This window comes from Oncorhynchus mykiss, chromosome 6 (assembly GCF_013265735.2).
Source record: "Oncorhynchus mykiss isolate Arlee chromosome 6, USDA_OmykA_1.1, whole genome shotgun sequence".
Classification (NCBI taxonomy): domain Eukaryota; kingdom Metazoa; phylum Chordata; class Actinopteri; order Salmoniformes; family Salmonidae; genus Oncorhynchus; species Oncorhynchus mykiss.
The window spans coordinates 69,719,462-69,734,716 of NC_048570.1; the positions used below are offsets into that span (position 1 = coordinate 69,719,462).

General features: G+C 43.1%; 1 protein-coding gene across 2 annotated transcripts; it reads left to right on the top strand.

The window, feature by feature from the left end:
- Window positions 1-5,036: 5,036 nt before the first annotated feature.
- LOC110526477 (methenyltetrahydrofolate synthase domain-containing protein) lies at window positions 5,037-13,195 on the top strand. 2 transcript variants are annotated; one of them, XM_021607476.2, is made up of 8 exons: window positions 5,037-5,229; window positions 5,383-5,486; window positions 8,828-8,941; window positions 9,288-9,401; window positions 10,351-10,441; window positions 10,561-10,673; window positions 10,806-10,931; window positions 11,882-13,195. In XM_021607476.2, exons 1-8 carry the CDS (start codon window positions 5,202-5,204, stop codon window positions 12,803-12,805), a joined length of 1,614 nt encoding a protein of 537 aa, XP_021463151.2. In that variant the 5' UTR covers window positions 5,037-5,201; the 3' UTR covers window positions 12,806-13,195. The 2 variants fall into 2 exon arrangements, with proteins under 2 accessions (XP_021463151.2, XP_021463149.2); XM_021607474.2 differs by lacking the exon at window positions 8,828-8,941 and adding an exon at window positions 8,998-9,111 and having other exon boundaries at window positions 5,038-5,229.
- Window positions 13,196-15,255: the final 2,060 nt, after the last annotated feature.

Below are 15,255 nucleotides of genomic sequence, written 5' to 3' on the forward strand. Positions count from 1 at the left end.
CTGTACACTCTGGGAAATATACAGTACCAGTCAAAAGTTTGGACACCTACTCATTCAAGGGTTTTTCTTTATTTTGAATATTTTCTGCATTGATAAATAATAGTGAAGACATCAAAACTATGAAATAACACATATGGAATCATGTAGTAACCAAAAAAGTGTTAAACAAATCAAAATATGTTATATTTGAGATTCTTCAAATAGCCACCCTTTGCCTTGATAACAGCTTTGCCCACTCTTGGCATTCTCTCAACCAGCTTCATGAGGTAGTCCCCTGGAATGCATTTTTATTAACAGTCAAATTGACATATGTCAAGAACGGCTCAAATAAGCAACGAGAAACAGTCCATTATTACTTTAAGACATGAAGGTCAGTTAATCCTGGAAATTAAGAACTTTGGACATTTCTTCAAGTGCAGTTGCAAAAAACATTGTCATTATGAAACTGGCTCTCGTGAGGATCACCACAGGAAAGGAAGACACCTCTGCTGCGGAGTTCATTAGAGTTACCAGCCCCAGGAATTGCATCCCAAATCAATGCTTCAGAGTTCAAGTAACGGACACATCTCAACATCAACTGTTCAGAGGAGACTGTGTGAATCAGGCTTTCATGGTCGAATTGCTGCAAAGAAACCATTACTAAAGGACACCAAGAAGAAGAGACTTGCTTGGGCCAAAAAACACAAGTAATGGACATTAGATTGGTGGAAATCTGTCCTTTGGTCTGAGTCCAAATTGGAGATTTTTAGTTCCAACCGGTGTGTCTTTGTGAGATGCAGAGTAGGTGAAAGGATGATCTCCACGTGTGTGGTTCCCACCATGACGCATGGAGGTGTGAGGGTGCATTGGTGGTGACATTGTCTGTGATTTATTTTGAATTCAAGGTACACTTAACCAGCATGGCTACCACAGCATTCTGCAGCAATACACCATCCCATCTGGTTTGTGCGTAGTCCCACTATCATTTTGTTTTTCAATAGGACAATGACCCCAAACACACATCCAGGCTGTGTAAGGGCTATTTGACCAAGATGGAGTGTGATGGAGGGCTGCAGCAGATGACCTGGCCTCTACAATCACCCAACCTAAACCCAATTGAGATGGTTTGGGATGAGTTGGACCACAGAGTGAAGGAAAAGCAGGTAACAAGTGCTCAGCATATGTGGGAACTCCTTCAAAACTGTTGAAAAAGCATTCCTTATGAAGCTGGTTGAGAAAATGCTGAGTGTGCAAAGCTGTCAAGGCAAAGGGTGGCTACTTTGAAGAATCTCATATTTTGTTTTGGCACTTTTTTTGGTTACTACATGATTCCATATGTTATTTCATAGTTTTGATGTCCACTAATATTCTACAATGTAGAAAATAGTAAAAATAAAGAAACCCTTGACTGAGTAGGTGTCCAAACTTTTGACTGGTACTGTATATACAATGTTTATGTATACATACATGGTATATAAAAATCCACTAGTGACACTTAATACAGTACTTTTTTTTTGTAATCAGTTTCTCCCCAACCCTGGTGGCTTTATAATGAAACATCTAGCAGTCTGGTCCATGAGCTGTATTTTAAACCCTGTATCTCCCTGGTAGCATCTGCCACACTCTGCCCTGGGGATCATCGTAGAGGAGTACTTTGGTGACATGAAGGACCCCGTGGGGATCAGAGATGCCTTCTTGGAGCTTATGGGAGATCTACTGATTGTGGTCCCAGGGGGTGTAGAGGTGAGGCATACACTGGGAACTATACCAATCAGATGCCATATTTTTTCTTCTCTTTAGAAACCTCCTGGAAGACATTATTTGATAATTATTAATAAATCATTTTAAGATAGTATATCTAAATGATTGAGACTTTTTTTAGTTGACAGACATGGTCTGTTGATATTCACAGATACATTACACACTTATCTGTCTATGCAAGATTCAGGTTGCTTGATGTACTACTATGAGTTCCAGCAGCGCCCCTCCATGGTCACATCAGCAGACCACTGGTGGAGGCTTTGTGAAAGCAGACCACTGGTGGAGGCTTTGTGAAAGCAGACCACTGGTGGAGGCTTTGTGAAAGCAGACCACTGGTGGACAGATGACAGTGATGGGTAGTTAAACATTTTTTTATATATATATACTGGAGAAATTGTAGGCTAAATATATTTGAAAACCTTGTTTCTACATCAAATTCTGGGGGGAACTGTTCATAACAATAACATGAGTTCACAGTAACTTGTTAGTAAGTCTGATGTTAATACTGTGACGTGACAAAAGACTGAGGAAGATTATATTTGGACAAGCTTATTCTGCTGAGCCTTATTCTGCAGCTTTTCTTGGAAACAGAACTTAAAAAAGTTTTCCACTCATAGATAACACGACAGAGGAGGAACGACAGTTTAGTAGGACCATGATGAAATACTGGACAACTTTGCCAGAACAGGGTGAGAAATGCCTTGTTCTCTCGCTCTGTGTATTTAGTTGGAGAAGCTTCCAACACATACATGTAACAAGAACCAGATTTCTGTCATGTAATCAAGTTTTCATACCGCCAGAAGTTCTGAGTTTTCTGAGTAAATAGATTTCTAAATAAGTTACAGAAGAGTTCATATTAGACAAAGGACAGTTTAAGACTCCCTACTGTATGCAAAAAAAATAAAATGCTACTGTGTACCAAGTATGCTTTTCATATCGACTTAGCGGTTACTCTACATTTACGGTAGCTCAACCACCAATTGCATTGGGTCATAGTAGTTTGGAAAGTTTTCAGACACCTTGACTATTTTCACATTGTTACAACCTTATTAGAAAATTGATTTAAATCGTTTTCCCCCCACATCAATCTACACACACTACCCCATAGTGACAAAGCAAAACAGGTTTAAATGTTTTTGCAATTGTATAAAAGGGAATATTACATTTACGTAAGTATTCTGACCCTTTACTCAGTATTTTTGTTGAAGCACGTTTAGCAGCGATTACAGTCTTGAGTCTTCTTGGGTATGACGATGCAAGATTGGCACACCTGTATTTGGGGAGTTTCTCCCATTCTTCTCTGCTCCTCTCAAGCTTTCAGGTTGGATGGGGAGCGTTGCTGCAAAGCTATTTTCAGGTTTCTCCAGAGATGTTCGATCAGGTTCAAGTCCAGACTCTTGCTGGGCTACTCAAGGACATTCAGAGACTTGTCCCGAAGCCACTCCTGCATTGTCTTAGCTGTGTGCTTAGGGTCGTTGTCCTGTTGCATGGTGAACCTTCACCCCAGTCTGAGGTCCTGAGCGCTCTGGAGCAGGTATTAATCAAGGATCTCTCCATACTTTGCTCTTATTTGTCTGTCCCTCGATCCTGACTAGTCTCCCAGTCCCTGCCGCTGAAGAACATCCCCACAGCATGATGCTGCCATCACGATGCTTCGCCGTAGGGACGGTGCCAGGTTTCCTCCAGACATGATGTTTGGCATTCAGGTCAAATAGTTCCATCTTGGTTTCATCAGACCATAAAAGATTCAGACAAAAAAAAAAAAAAAAAATTAGGTGCATTTTGGCAAACTCTAAGCGGGCTGTCATGTGCCTTTTTACTGAGGAGTGGCTTCTGTCTGGCCACTACCATTAAAGGCCTAATTGGTGGTGCTGCAGAGATGGTTGCCCTTCTGGAAGGTTTTCCCATATCCACAGAGGGGCTCTGTCAGAGTGACCATCGGGTTCTTGGTCACCTCCCTGACCAAGGTCCTTCTCCCCTGATTGCTCAGTTTGGCCGGGCATCCAGCTCTAGAGTCTTGGTGGTTCCAAACTTCTTCCATTTAAGAATGGAGGCCACTGTGTTCTTGGAAACCTTGAATGCTGCAGAATTGTTTTGGTACCCTTCCCTCGATCTGTACCTTGACACAATCCCATCTCAGAGCTCTACAGACAATTCCTTCAACCTCATGGTTTGGTTTTTGCTCTGACATGCACTGTCAACTGTGGGACCTTTTTTATATAGACAGGTGTGTGCCTTTCCAAATCATGTCCAATCAATTGAATTTACCACAGGTGGACTCCAAGTTGTAGAAACATTTCAAGGATGCACCTGAGCTAAATTTCGAGTCTCATAGCAAGGGTGTGAATACTTATGAAAATAAGGTATTTATGTATTTGTAATACATTTGCAAAAATGAAAACATCTGTTTTTGCTTTGTCATTATGGGGTATTGTGTGTAGATTGAGGATTTGGTGTCTTAAATCTATTCTGAATAAGGATGTAATGTAACAATGTGGAAAAAGTGAAGTGGTCTGAATACACTATGTAAAATGAAGTCTTCATAAGTGCACCAGCTCATATGATGCCAATGGGTTGTCTCTCTGTTCCTGTAGTAACCCTAATGGAGAGAGTGTGTTTGCTTGGCCGACACTCACTACACATCCAGGCCAACCTCGGGCTGGGCAGTGTCTCAGAGAAGAAGAGAGCCCAGTTCTGGAGAGAAGACTTCCCTAAAGGACTGCAGACTGCTGGACACAAAGACGCACAGAGTGACCAGTAGAACTGAATGTTCACTATGTAAAATGTTGTTCTAGGAGTGTCCATGTTGTTGCCCTCCACTCCAGTCTGCTATTAGGTTACAGTATATGAGGCTTTCTTTGCCTTTTTCCTTATTTTGTGTCATATTTTGGCCATTTTAATATTCCAGATTTTCTTTAATGGTTTTTATAAAATATTTTATTTAGCAATTGTTTAACATTTATGTAGTTTATTTTGATCTTGCTGTGTTCATATGTCCATTAAAGCCATAAAATAATTAAGTGTGACTGATTAGACGATTGTCCTTCTGCTTAGTAATAAAACATTGTAATTAGACACTTATCTGATTGTGCTTGAGACATTGATTTAGCCTGCGTGCAGTGTGCGATTTCTCAGTGGAGACTCGATATGTGCACTCATTTATCCAAACAGTTAGTTTCTTTAGGACAAATTTAGGAATGTCCTTCCCCGTTAGTTACGGTTGCTTGCGTTATACGTTTTGTAACATAATCTGCTTAATGAATGTACCCCACGTTTGCTTTTGACGGTGTAAGGTTTGGTCTTTCCGAGCTACCATACAGAAAAAAACATCCCTGACAAGCAGCTGTTGCTACAATGTTACAGAACTCCCACGTGCGCAAATCAATCTGTGGTCACTTTGTGATAGTTTGACTAATCGTCAGTGATTTGTGAGAATTTTCTACATCTTCGACGAGAGGAAAATGGAGGCCGTTATTACGATTAATCCCGGTACATGATTGCTGCGTGTTTAGCGATAAGTCACTAATGCTAACGCATGCCAATGGATGGTAGCCTAGCAGTTACCGTTATGAAGTTGGGATTTACATGACCCTTTCTTCAAAACTGTAATTTCATCAAGCATGTGAATTGTTTTCTGTTTAGGGGCCACGAAATGGGACATCCGAGAGAAAGTTTGGGATTACATTGAAGCTAAGAATCTTGCAAACTTTCCAAGGCCTGTGCACAACAGAATCCCCAATTTTAAGGTAGGGCTTTTCTGGAGGTTCAGTGTACTGCAATTTGATTGAATTATTCCTAAAGCTAACCCTCTTAGTATTTGTCAAAATATCACGTTTGAAACCATGTTTGTCTGTAGTTTAAATGTATATTTTGCATGTGCTGCTGGTAAGGTCCCATATAGCCATTTTGAAAAGTATTGTAAAATGTTCATTGTGCGCTCTCCACAGCCATTGGTCTGCACTAATAAATGTCTCTAGCTAGCCTTACCTAAACATCAGACTGCTACCATGGTTACTCCATGACACCAGTCTGAAAGTAGCTGTAAAAAATGTTGAAGAAAATAATACTTACACTTTACCGGTTGTACATGCTGTTGTTCCTTTTGGCTGTAGGAGGTTGAGATCAGGTATCAACAGGAAAGTGTTGTTTACCCGACTTTTTGCTCTATGTTAACAATAGCCGAATGTAACCGAATGCGTTTGTATTTATTAGGGATCCCCATTAGCTTCTGCCAAGTCAGCAGTTACTCTTCCTGGGGTCCAAACACATTAAGGCACTTACATCACACACACAAAACAAAACATTAACACAGTACATCATATTTAAAAATGTTTTATTTGTATTTATCTAGGCAAGTCAGTGAAGAACAAATTCTTATTTACAATGATGGCCTGACAAAATGCCTCCCGCGGGGATGGCGGCTGGGATAAATTTAAATTAAATTTAAAAAAAAAAATGTATAGGACAAAACACACATCACGACAAGAGAGACGACACTAAATAAAGAGAGACCTAAGACGTGTTGCTGCCATCCTATGATAACACATGGTAGCAACACATCATGGTAGCAGCATGAAACAGGGTACAAACATTATTTGGCACAGATGACGACAACAACAGAAAAGGCAAGTAGGTAGAGACAATACATCACACAAAGCAACCACAACTGTCAGTAAGAGTGTCCATGATTGAGTCTTTGAATGAAGAGTTTGAGTGTTTGTTGCAGCTCGTTCCAGTCGCTAGCTGCAGTGAACTGAAAAGAGGAGTGACCCAGGGATGTGTGTGCTTTGGGGACTTTTAACAGAATGTGACTGGCAGAACAGGTGTTGTATGTGGAGGATGAGGGCTGCAGTAGATATCTCAGATATGGGGGGGGGCCTAAGAGGGTTTTATATAACATTATTACACAACTACATATCTAAAATACAGAATGTATAGTACCACATACAACATTATTACAATGTACGTGTGTGTAGTGTGCGTGTCAGTACGTGTCTCTTCACAGTACCCACTGTTTCATAAGGTGTATTTTTATCTTTTTAAAAATCTTATTCTGCTGCTTGCATCAGTTACCTATTGTGGAATAGAGTTTCATGTAGTCATGGCTCTATGTAGTACTGTGTGCCTCCCATAGTCTGTTCTGGACATGGGGATTGTGAAGAGCCCCCTGGTGGCATGTCTGGTGGGGTATGCATGTCTGAGCTGTGTGCTAGTAGTTTAAACAGACAGCTCGGTGCATTCAGCTTGTCAACACTTCTTACAAAAACAAATAGTGTGGAAGCCAATCTCTCTACTTTGAGCCATGAGATTGACATGCATGTTATTAATGTTAGCTCTCTGTGTACATTTAAGGGCCATCCTTGCTGCCCTGTTCTGAGCCAATTGTCACCTGATCACACGACTGAACAGCAGTCCAAGTGCGACAAAATGAGGTCCTGTAGGACCTGCCTTTTTGATAGTGTTGTTAAGAAGGCAGAGAAGAGCTTTATTATGGATAGACTTCTCCCCATCTTAGCTACTGTTGTATCAACATGTTTTGACCATGACAGTTTACAATCCAGGGTTACTCCAAGCAGTTTAGTAAGTTCAACTTGCTCAATTTCCATATTATTCATTACAAGGTTTAGATGTGGTTTATTTTTTTGTCCCAAATACAATGCTTTTAGTTTTTTTAAATGTTTAGGACTAACTAATTCCTTTCTACCCATTCTGAAACTAACCACAGCTCTTTCAGTGTTGCAGTCATTTCAGTCGCTGTAGTAGCTGAAGTGTATATACACATATGTTTTTCTGGCAGCAGACTGATCGATATTGTCCAAAGCCACACTGAAGTCTAACAAAACAGTCCCACAACCTTTTTATAATTTATTCTCAGCCAATCATCTGTCATTTGTGTAAGTGCTGTGCTTGTTGAATGTAATTCCCTATAAGCATGCTGAAAGTCTGTTGTCAATTGTTTCCTGTAAAATAGCATTGTATCTGGTCAAACACAATTTTTCCAAAGTTTACTAAGGGTTGGTAAAAGGCTGATTGGTCAGCTATTTGAGCAAATAATGGGGGCTTTACTGACTTTTGCTTCTGTCCAGGCCTGAGGGCACACACTTTCTAGCAGGCTTAGATTGAAGATATGGCAAATAGGAGTGGCAATATTGTCCACTATTATCCTCAGTAATTTTCCATCCAAGTTGTCAGACCTTGTGGCTTGTCATTGTTGATAGACAACAATTTTTTGACCTCTTCCACACTCACTTTGCCGAATTCAAAATTCCAATGCTTGTCTTTCATAATTTGGTCAGTTATACTTGGATGTGTAGCGTTTGGTAATCTTGCCAATGAAAATAAAAAAAGTAGTTGCCAATATCAGTGGGTTTTGTAATGAATGAGCCATCTGATTCAATGAATGATGGAGCCAAGTGTGCCTTTTTGCTTAAAATGTCATTTAAGGTGCTCCAAAGCTTTTTACTATCATTCTATGTCGTTTATCTTTTATTTCATAGTATTGTTCCTTTTTATTCAGTTTAGTCACATAATTTCTACATTTTCAGTATGTTTACTAATCGGTTGTGCTGCCAGACCTTCAGTCAACTGAGGCATGTTTTCTCACAATTATCTGTAAGTGTTTGTCGTTCGGTTATTGTACAAGTGTTTTGCCACGTGCAAATTGCATCAGTATTGAAAATACAAACGATATACAGACGACTAGCACACTGAAGGTCAGGTTGATAACGCTACTCTGTAGATGTTTTGTCACACATTCCTACCTGCAAAGGACCAACCACACAGACAACCGGTATGTAGAGGTCGTGAGAGGAAGCTTTCCTGATCCAAACGCTCATTTCTGCCAAAGTAGAATTCTATGCAATTAAACTTGGGTTCTTCAGGCTATAGCTAGCCTAACTACCTTATTAGATATGTCATATTGTAAGCTAGTAGCTATCATAGTACCTTTTGTCTTTGACCTGTGGTAAAATCTCTATTTTCAGAAAAACTATTTTTGACACATGCTTTTGAACCCCTTATCCTGTGTGTGTGTGTGTGTGTGTGGATGCGTGCTTGTCTTGCTGTATGTGGTTGTCTATGCGGTCAGGGTGCGGTCCCGGCCTGTGACCGTCTCTCAGCCCTGCAGGAGTTCAAGTCCAGCCAGACGGTCAAAGTGAACCCGGACCGACCCCAGCAGCAGGCACGCTACATCACCCTGGATGTAAGTGTGCACTCACATCCTTTCTCCTTACCCCCTCTCCCCCTCTCTGCCCCCAGGGTGCCCACACTGCCTGCGCCAAGGTGTCGGAGCTGCAGGTATTCAGTGAGACTGATGAGGTGAAGGTGGACCCTGACAAGCCGCTGGAGGGGGCGAGGCTGGCCGTGCTGCAGGTAGCCCTGGGTCACAGGCCACCATGAGCCTGGGCCATTGGTTCAGTAGTGTTGTCTCATCACCAGATCATAACCATGAAGTGCTGGCATTAGGTTATTTGTATTAGATGCCCTTTACTCATCTGTCTATGGTTTATATTCTCTTATCTTACTAAACTCTGGCCTCTGGCTTCTAGGCGAGGAAAACCCTGCTGGTGCCGACCCCTCGCCTTCGCACAGGACTCTTCAATAAGATTGTCCCGCCTGAGGGAGCAAGCAAAGAAGAACTGAGAGTGTGCTCCACCTCGCAGGCGAGTCAGTCCCTTCTCACTAGTGCTGAGCAATTAAATGAAATGTTTATATATATATATTTTTTTAAACAACTAATTGAGTTCAGTTCAATTATTTGAATTCAATTTTGTTCTGTTTTTTTCTTCTGTGAGCTCATTGTGCTGCAGAGATAAATCAGATCCAGCCCAAACTGTGCAACGTTGTAGTTTCCAACAGGCCAAAGTTCTACATAGTTTAGTACAGAACTTGACAGTTAAATATAATGAACATAATCCATTGTGCGTCTACTTGTCCGGTCTGATTCTTTTACGCCTGCTATGTAAGAGAGAGAAGAATGCGCGACCAAGAAGGGATACATAGAGAGCAGTTTCTTCATGCTTCATTTACTTTGAAGATCTGCTGAGATAATGATTTTGACAGGCAGCAGCTCTATAGAGATGAGATGATGACTTGGAATTTAATAATAAAGTCATCAAAATAAAACAAATGTCGTACACACAGCTGCAATATTAAAGTCAAGTCATGTTAATAAGTGAAAAGCAGTCACTACCATCATGGGACTTTTAGTAGTTGTGTTCTGTTACAGCATTCAACGCACGTAATGCGTAGTGCATTTCATGTTTATAAAAAATTGCAGTAATAAACTGAACAAACCTCAAAAAGAGCTAATCGCTCAACACTACTTCTCCCCCAACACCCACCCCAACACCGCCTAACATATCCCTCTCCATCCAGCCCCAGCGCACATGGATTCAACATCTCACTTTACCTCCTTCATTCACCACTTCCCATTCATTATCCCCATGAACATGCGGTCACTCTATACAACTTGGTGAATCCACCATAGAAGATCAAATGCTTTGTTCCCAGACTAGTTGGAGTGTCGGGTTTCAAACGTAAAATGTTTGAATCCAATGTTTCTTGTGATCTGGTGCACCTGTTCTCACCTTTTCTTTGTTTCTTCACCAGGGAGTGAAGGAGTTCAGCGTCCCTGTGGGTCTGGATTCCAACGTTCAGGTGGATCTTCTGGTGGTTGGCTCTGTGGCCGTGTCTGAGAAAGGTGAGAGCCCGCAGAGAGAACTCTGTGGGCAGTGGACACCTAGCCTGGTCCAGGAAAGTTCCGGCTCAGCACCAACACCCATACTGTTAGGATTAATCTCATCTCTCCTTTCTCCTCAGGTTACCGGATAGGTAAAGGAGAGGGCTTTGCTGACATGGAGTATGCCATGATGCTCTGCATGGGGGCTGTGACCGAATCCACTGTGGTGGTTACCATCGTCCATGACTGCCAGGTTAGCCTGTTATCCCACCACATGAAGTCACACACTGTGTTTGGTCTTAACCTGAATAAGTGTTGCTTCATGCTCCAGATTCCTATTATTTTGCAATGTGTATCTGTGCTTGATGTCTGTGTATTTCTGCAGGTTGTTGACATCCCAGAGGATCTGATTGAGAGCCATGATATCACTGTGGACTACATCCTCACCCCGACCAGAGTCATCAAGACAGACTGCCAACGCCCCAAGCCCCAGGGCATCATCTGGACTAAGGTACAACACTAAATCTCACCCAGTTTACTGTCGTTCAATATGATTCATTCCATTGCCTATGCAGTTGTTCGAACTGCTGCTGCTAGCTACAGCTGCTGGTTTTACTCATACGACTGCTATTAGTTGCTGTATGTGGCTGAAACCTCAATGATTTGAGCTAGAAAACAGTTTTTAAAATGAGGCCAAAGTTGCTCCCATCTTCTGTAGTTTTCCAGTGACTTTTGGCTGCACCTCAAACAGTGTTGCTTGAGTTTTGTTTGCTCACCTTCCCGTAGAAGTATACCCATTACACACACACACACACGCACGCTACCTCTGGGGTCCCTTAAGACCTCCATGCCCGTCCTGAGGACCCATGCTGACCTCGTAGACAGGAAGGCCATGTCTGTTCATCAAAGGCCTCTCCACTGGGCCAGCCTGGCTGTGCAAGGCCCAGTTAAAGAGAGGGCACCGGGGCCAAGGTAAAAACAATAGCACATTATATCCTGTACAGGAGCAGTCGCCATCAAAGTCTTAGCAGACACGCTCTGCCCTGGGAAATCAGAGAGCGGACTTTATATAGCTTACCAGGGAAGTGGAATATCCCCCCACAATAAAGATGATACGGTCAGAGAGGTTATCAGCGCTCCTGAAGACTCTGTCAGTCTGTTTCCTCTGCATTCATGTACTGTAAGCATGGATGTGTTGTTATGGAGTACTGTTGTGTTGGTTGTTGTGCCCTTTGTGGTTTGTCGAGTAGTCTAGTCGTGCAATCTAGCATGCACTGAACATTTGCATGGTCACCTAAAACAGCATGAGCAGGCACCAAACATCAGCTTTCTTGATTGTTTATACCCCATCACTTTACTAAACTCCATTCTTCTTGGCGTGACCCAGAGCTGGGCTGCCCTTAACCCAGTGCCTTGGCTGACCTTGAGCAGCCCTGAGCCTGTCCTGTTGTATACCTGCAGCTGAACGCTGAGATGCTGGAGAAGATCCCCGTGCTGAAGAAGCTCCGGGCCTTGGAGGAGGAGCAAGGGAAGGACGTGACCCTGGGGACCCACCCTCCCCCGCAGCCCAGGGAGAGGGCCAGGAGGGCGCCCCGGAGGGACAGAGAGCCCAGGTCAGAGGGTGATAGACCCCGGCGTGAGCCCAGGCGCAGGCCTAGACGGGACACCCAAGAGGACTCTGAGAGGGACCCCAACGGGGAGTCCAGAGAGGAGACTGAGCAGAAACCCAGACGACGCCCACCAAGAGTGAGGAGGGAGGGGGGTAGAGAGGGGGGTAGGGATGGTGATGGGGAGGGGGAGGGAGGCCAGGAGGGAGGCAGAGAGGGGGGTAGGAGGGTCAGGGGATTCCGCAATGGGGGCTTCCGTGAGGGGGGCAGAGATGGAAGTAGGGGGAGAGGCAGAGGAGGAGGCCGGGAGGGGGCCAGGGGGAGGGGAAGAGAGGTGGACAGGGATGGGGTCAGGCAAGAGGGCAGGGAGGAAGGTGGTGAGCCCCGTGAGCGCAGGCCCCCCCTAACTGTGACCACAGTGTACCTGGGGGGCATCCCTGCCGGGCTGCGTGTCAGCGAGCTGAAGACTGCTCTCCGGGAGAGGGAGGCAGCCCCCATCCGTCTCACGTGGCAGGGTGCTCAGCACCGGGCCTTCCTGGACTACTTAGACCCCCAGGCTGCAGACCAGGCCCTGGCCGCCCTGGAGGGGCTCTCCCTGAACGGCCATGACCTGCAGGCTGAGCTGGCCAAGAGCCAGAGGGGAGGCAGGAGGCCAGGTCCAAGCAACCGGAGGCCCAGACCAAATACAGGCCCCAAAAATACAGCTAGAGAAAGTAGAGAGAGTACGAGTGAACCAGAGGCAGATTCCCCCAAGCAGGAGCTCAACCATAACGAGTAACTGTCTGCTTCTATGTCCATCTCTGTACAGAAGCCAAGCCAGCAGAAAGAAAAGGCTGTGGTTCATGAAAGGGAAGGATGATACCTTCACTGTACCAATGTGAAGTGTGAAAATATGTTTAATGCCTTAAGCAGAGTTTGGTTTGTCGTTATGGTTTTTAGTGTTGGTATTGATAACACGTAACCCCATTTACGTTTGAAATGTTCTTATACGGAAGTTTCATCCACACTGGCAGGCCTGTCTGTCAGTCACAAAGGAAGGAGAGGTTGGAGGTTTCCCTGTTAGTCTCTTTGTGCAGGGGCAATGTTTAATGCCCTACATGTAATGCCATCGGAATTCACAGGATATTTTGTGTACTAAATAAACCATACTTTGAGTTCATAGTTTTAACCATTTTGTCTTCTTTACAACTCAAAACCCAGGACTAATCAACCTATGACTGTCAAATGATGACCTGTGTACACACCGCTAGTCTGTCAGTACTGTATGTTCCTATTGTAAGTTATCCTACTGACGAACAATCTGGGGAAAATATGAACCTAAAGATAAAACGGATTAGGAAAATAGTATACTAAGATGGATGGTGAGCTGGTGTGTTAACCCTTCATCAAGTGTCCAAGCCTCTCATAGGACCTTGTTTATGTCTTTTGTCAGTATTGAACTGTTTTTCAGCACTCCTCTTGCTAGTGGGTAGCTTGTGGCATAACACATGGTATAGCCTACCAGAGGGCCTGACACATCCAATTAGTCTGTCTGAGGGTGAGGAGTTAAAGAGGACTAGCTGTAGTATACTGGATGTGCTAACCTCTGAGCTATTTATTGCTAAAGATATGTTGTCTAACCCCAGCAGGTAAACATTATGGCTGGCATGACATGTCTGATGGCTTAGATATTTGAACCTAGCTTGGTCACAGTTTGAGGTTGTATCTGCAGCTACCTGCAGTGCCCTAACCCAGTGACGACCTGTGTGCATCTGGTTGGCCTAACGCAGTGACTTATAGCTGCTGTGCTAGTGCTCGGCTTGGCCAAAGAGGTGTCCTACAGTTCAGAGTAGTTTAGACTCAGGCTGAGGGACAAGCACATAGCATGTCTGCTTCTCCAGACCAGAACCCAGGCAGGCTTTTTATGGAGCTGTCATCCAGCCCAGGCCGGGGAACAGCTGTGGAGCCCCAGCAGGAATCCCAGCCCCATAGAGGTGCTGCGCCCCGGCTCACGTCATCAGCATGCTAATGTGTGGTCCCTTCGCTACAGTGTGGAGCGACTGGGCCTGCTGCCCCTGTGCTCTGCTCATACAAGGGAATTTCACTGGAGTTCAGAGAGTGGTCACCTCCTCGTGAGATAACACAGCTCCATACATACATAGTCACACACAGAAACTCTTAACATATACACAACAGGGCATGGGGCCCAATGTGAGAATATCACTGAGAATAAGCTATTATAACAATACTTCACTTCCAAAACACTTAAGTTTTGTTATTACTGTATTTGTTCTTGTAGGTAAAAATGTTATAGTGCAGCTAAAGTAGTTACTTTAATATAATAAAAACACTAACATCAAGTTGAAGTGACTATTGAAATGCCAAATATAATATTTGTGCGATTTACTTTGTTCCTTTGCTATTGGAGGCATTTTTTCAGACATATATTAAATATTTTAAAAAGGTCTTCTAGAATGGCCTAAATCTTTTTTCTTACACTAATGGTTTAAACGGTACATTTGAACAGGCAGTAAGTATTTCAATATTAGTCACAACGTTTTGATAGTGAATGCAACATTTGTTGTATGGTTTCATTTGAATATGTTTTACTTAACTAGTTCTAGTAGAGTGTTGAAGTGCTCTTTATAGCTTGGGAATTCAGTGCACTTCTATCTATTTACGTATAATGGATTTGTGCATAAATTACCCATTTAAGTCAAATGAAGCATGCCGATTTAAAGTTAGATTCGGCGCTGAAACAGGCCTACATTCTGTCCAATATGACATTTCCAAAGTAACAAATTGAAAGATTGCGTCGACATGTTTTCGTGTAAAACTGCCATTTCAGATCGTAAATGTTAATATTTTTAACAGTCGCTCCAAGCCTGGCCGGCTCTTCTGCAGTCCAGCCTTTTAGATTCAAAAATTGAAATAAGACCGTGGTGTCTTATAATGCACGAGAAATGCTTAGGCCTATATTATTTTAGTTGTCTTAATACTGATTTAACCCTTGTGTGATTCGCTATGTATTTTTTGAATGGGGCAGCAGATGTCATGCAATGTAGCGCTAATTAGGCAAGGCCTACAAGCATCTCAAGTATGTTGATACTTAAAAAAAATAATAATAATTGCAAACCAGATAACGTAATGAGAATAAGACCATAATCTCAAGGTTGAAAAAAGACACACCAAAATAAAAACTCCCATTTAAATGTTATTTAGCATTGGCTTAACGTTTTACAGCCTACT

Bases quoted from the DNA above. Each gene is read 5' to 3' on its own strand.
- LOC110526477 (XM_021607476.2), top strand. From the start codon at position 5,202: ATGGAGGCCGTTATTACGATTAATCCCG. The intron at 5,230-5,382 runs GTACATGATTGC...TTTTCTGTTTAG, and splicing joins CGTTATTACGATTAATCCCG to GGGCCACGAAATGGGACATC. The intron at 9,402-10,350 runs GCGAGTCAGTCC...TTTCTTCACCAG, and splicing joins GAGTGTGCTCCACCTCGCAG to GGAGTGAAGGAGTTCAGCGT.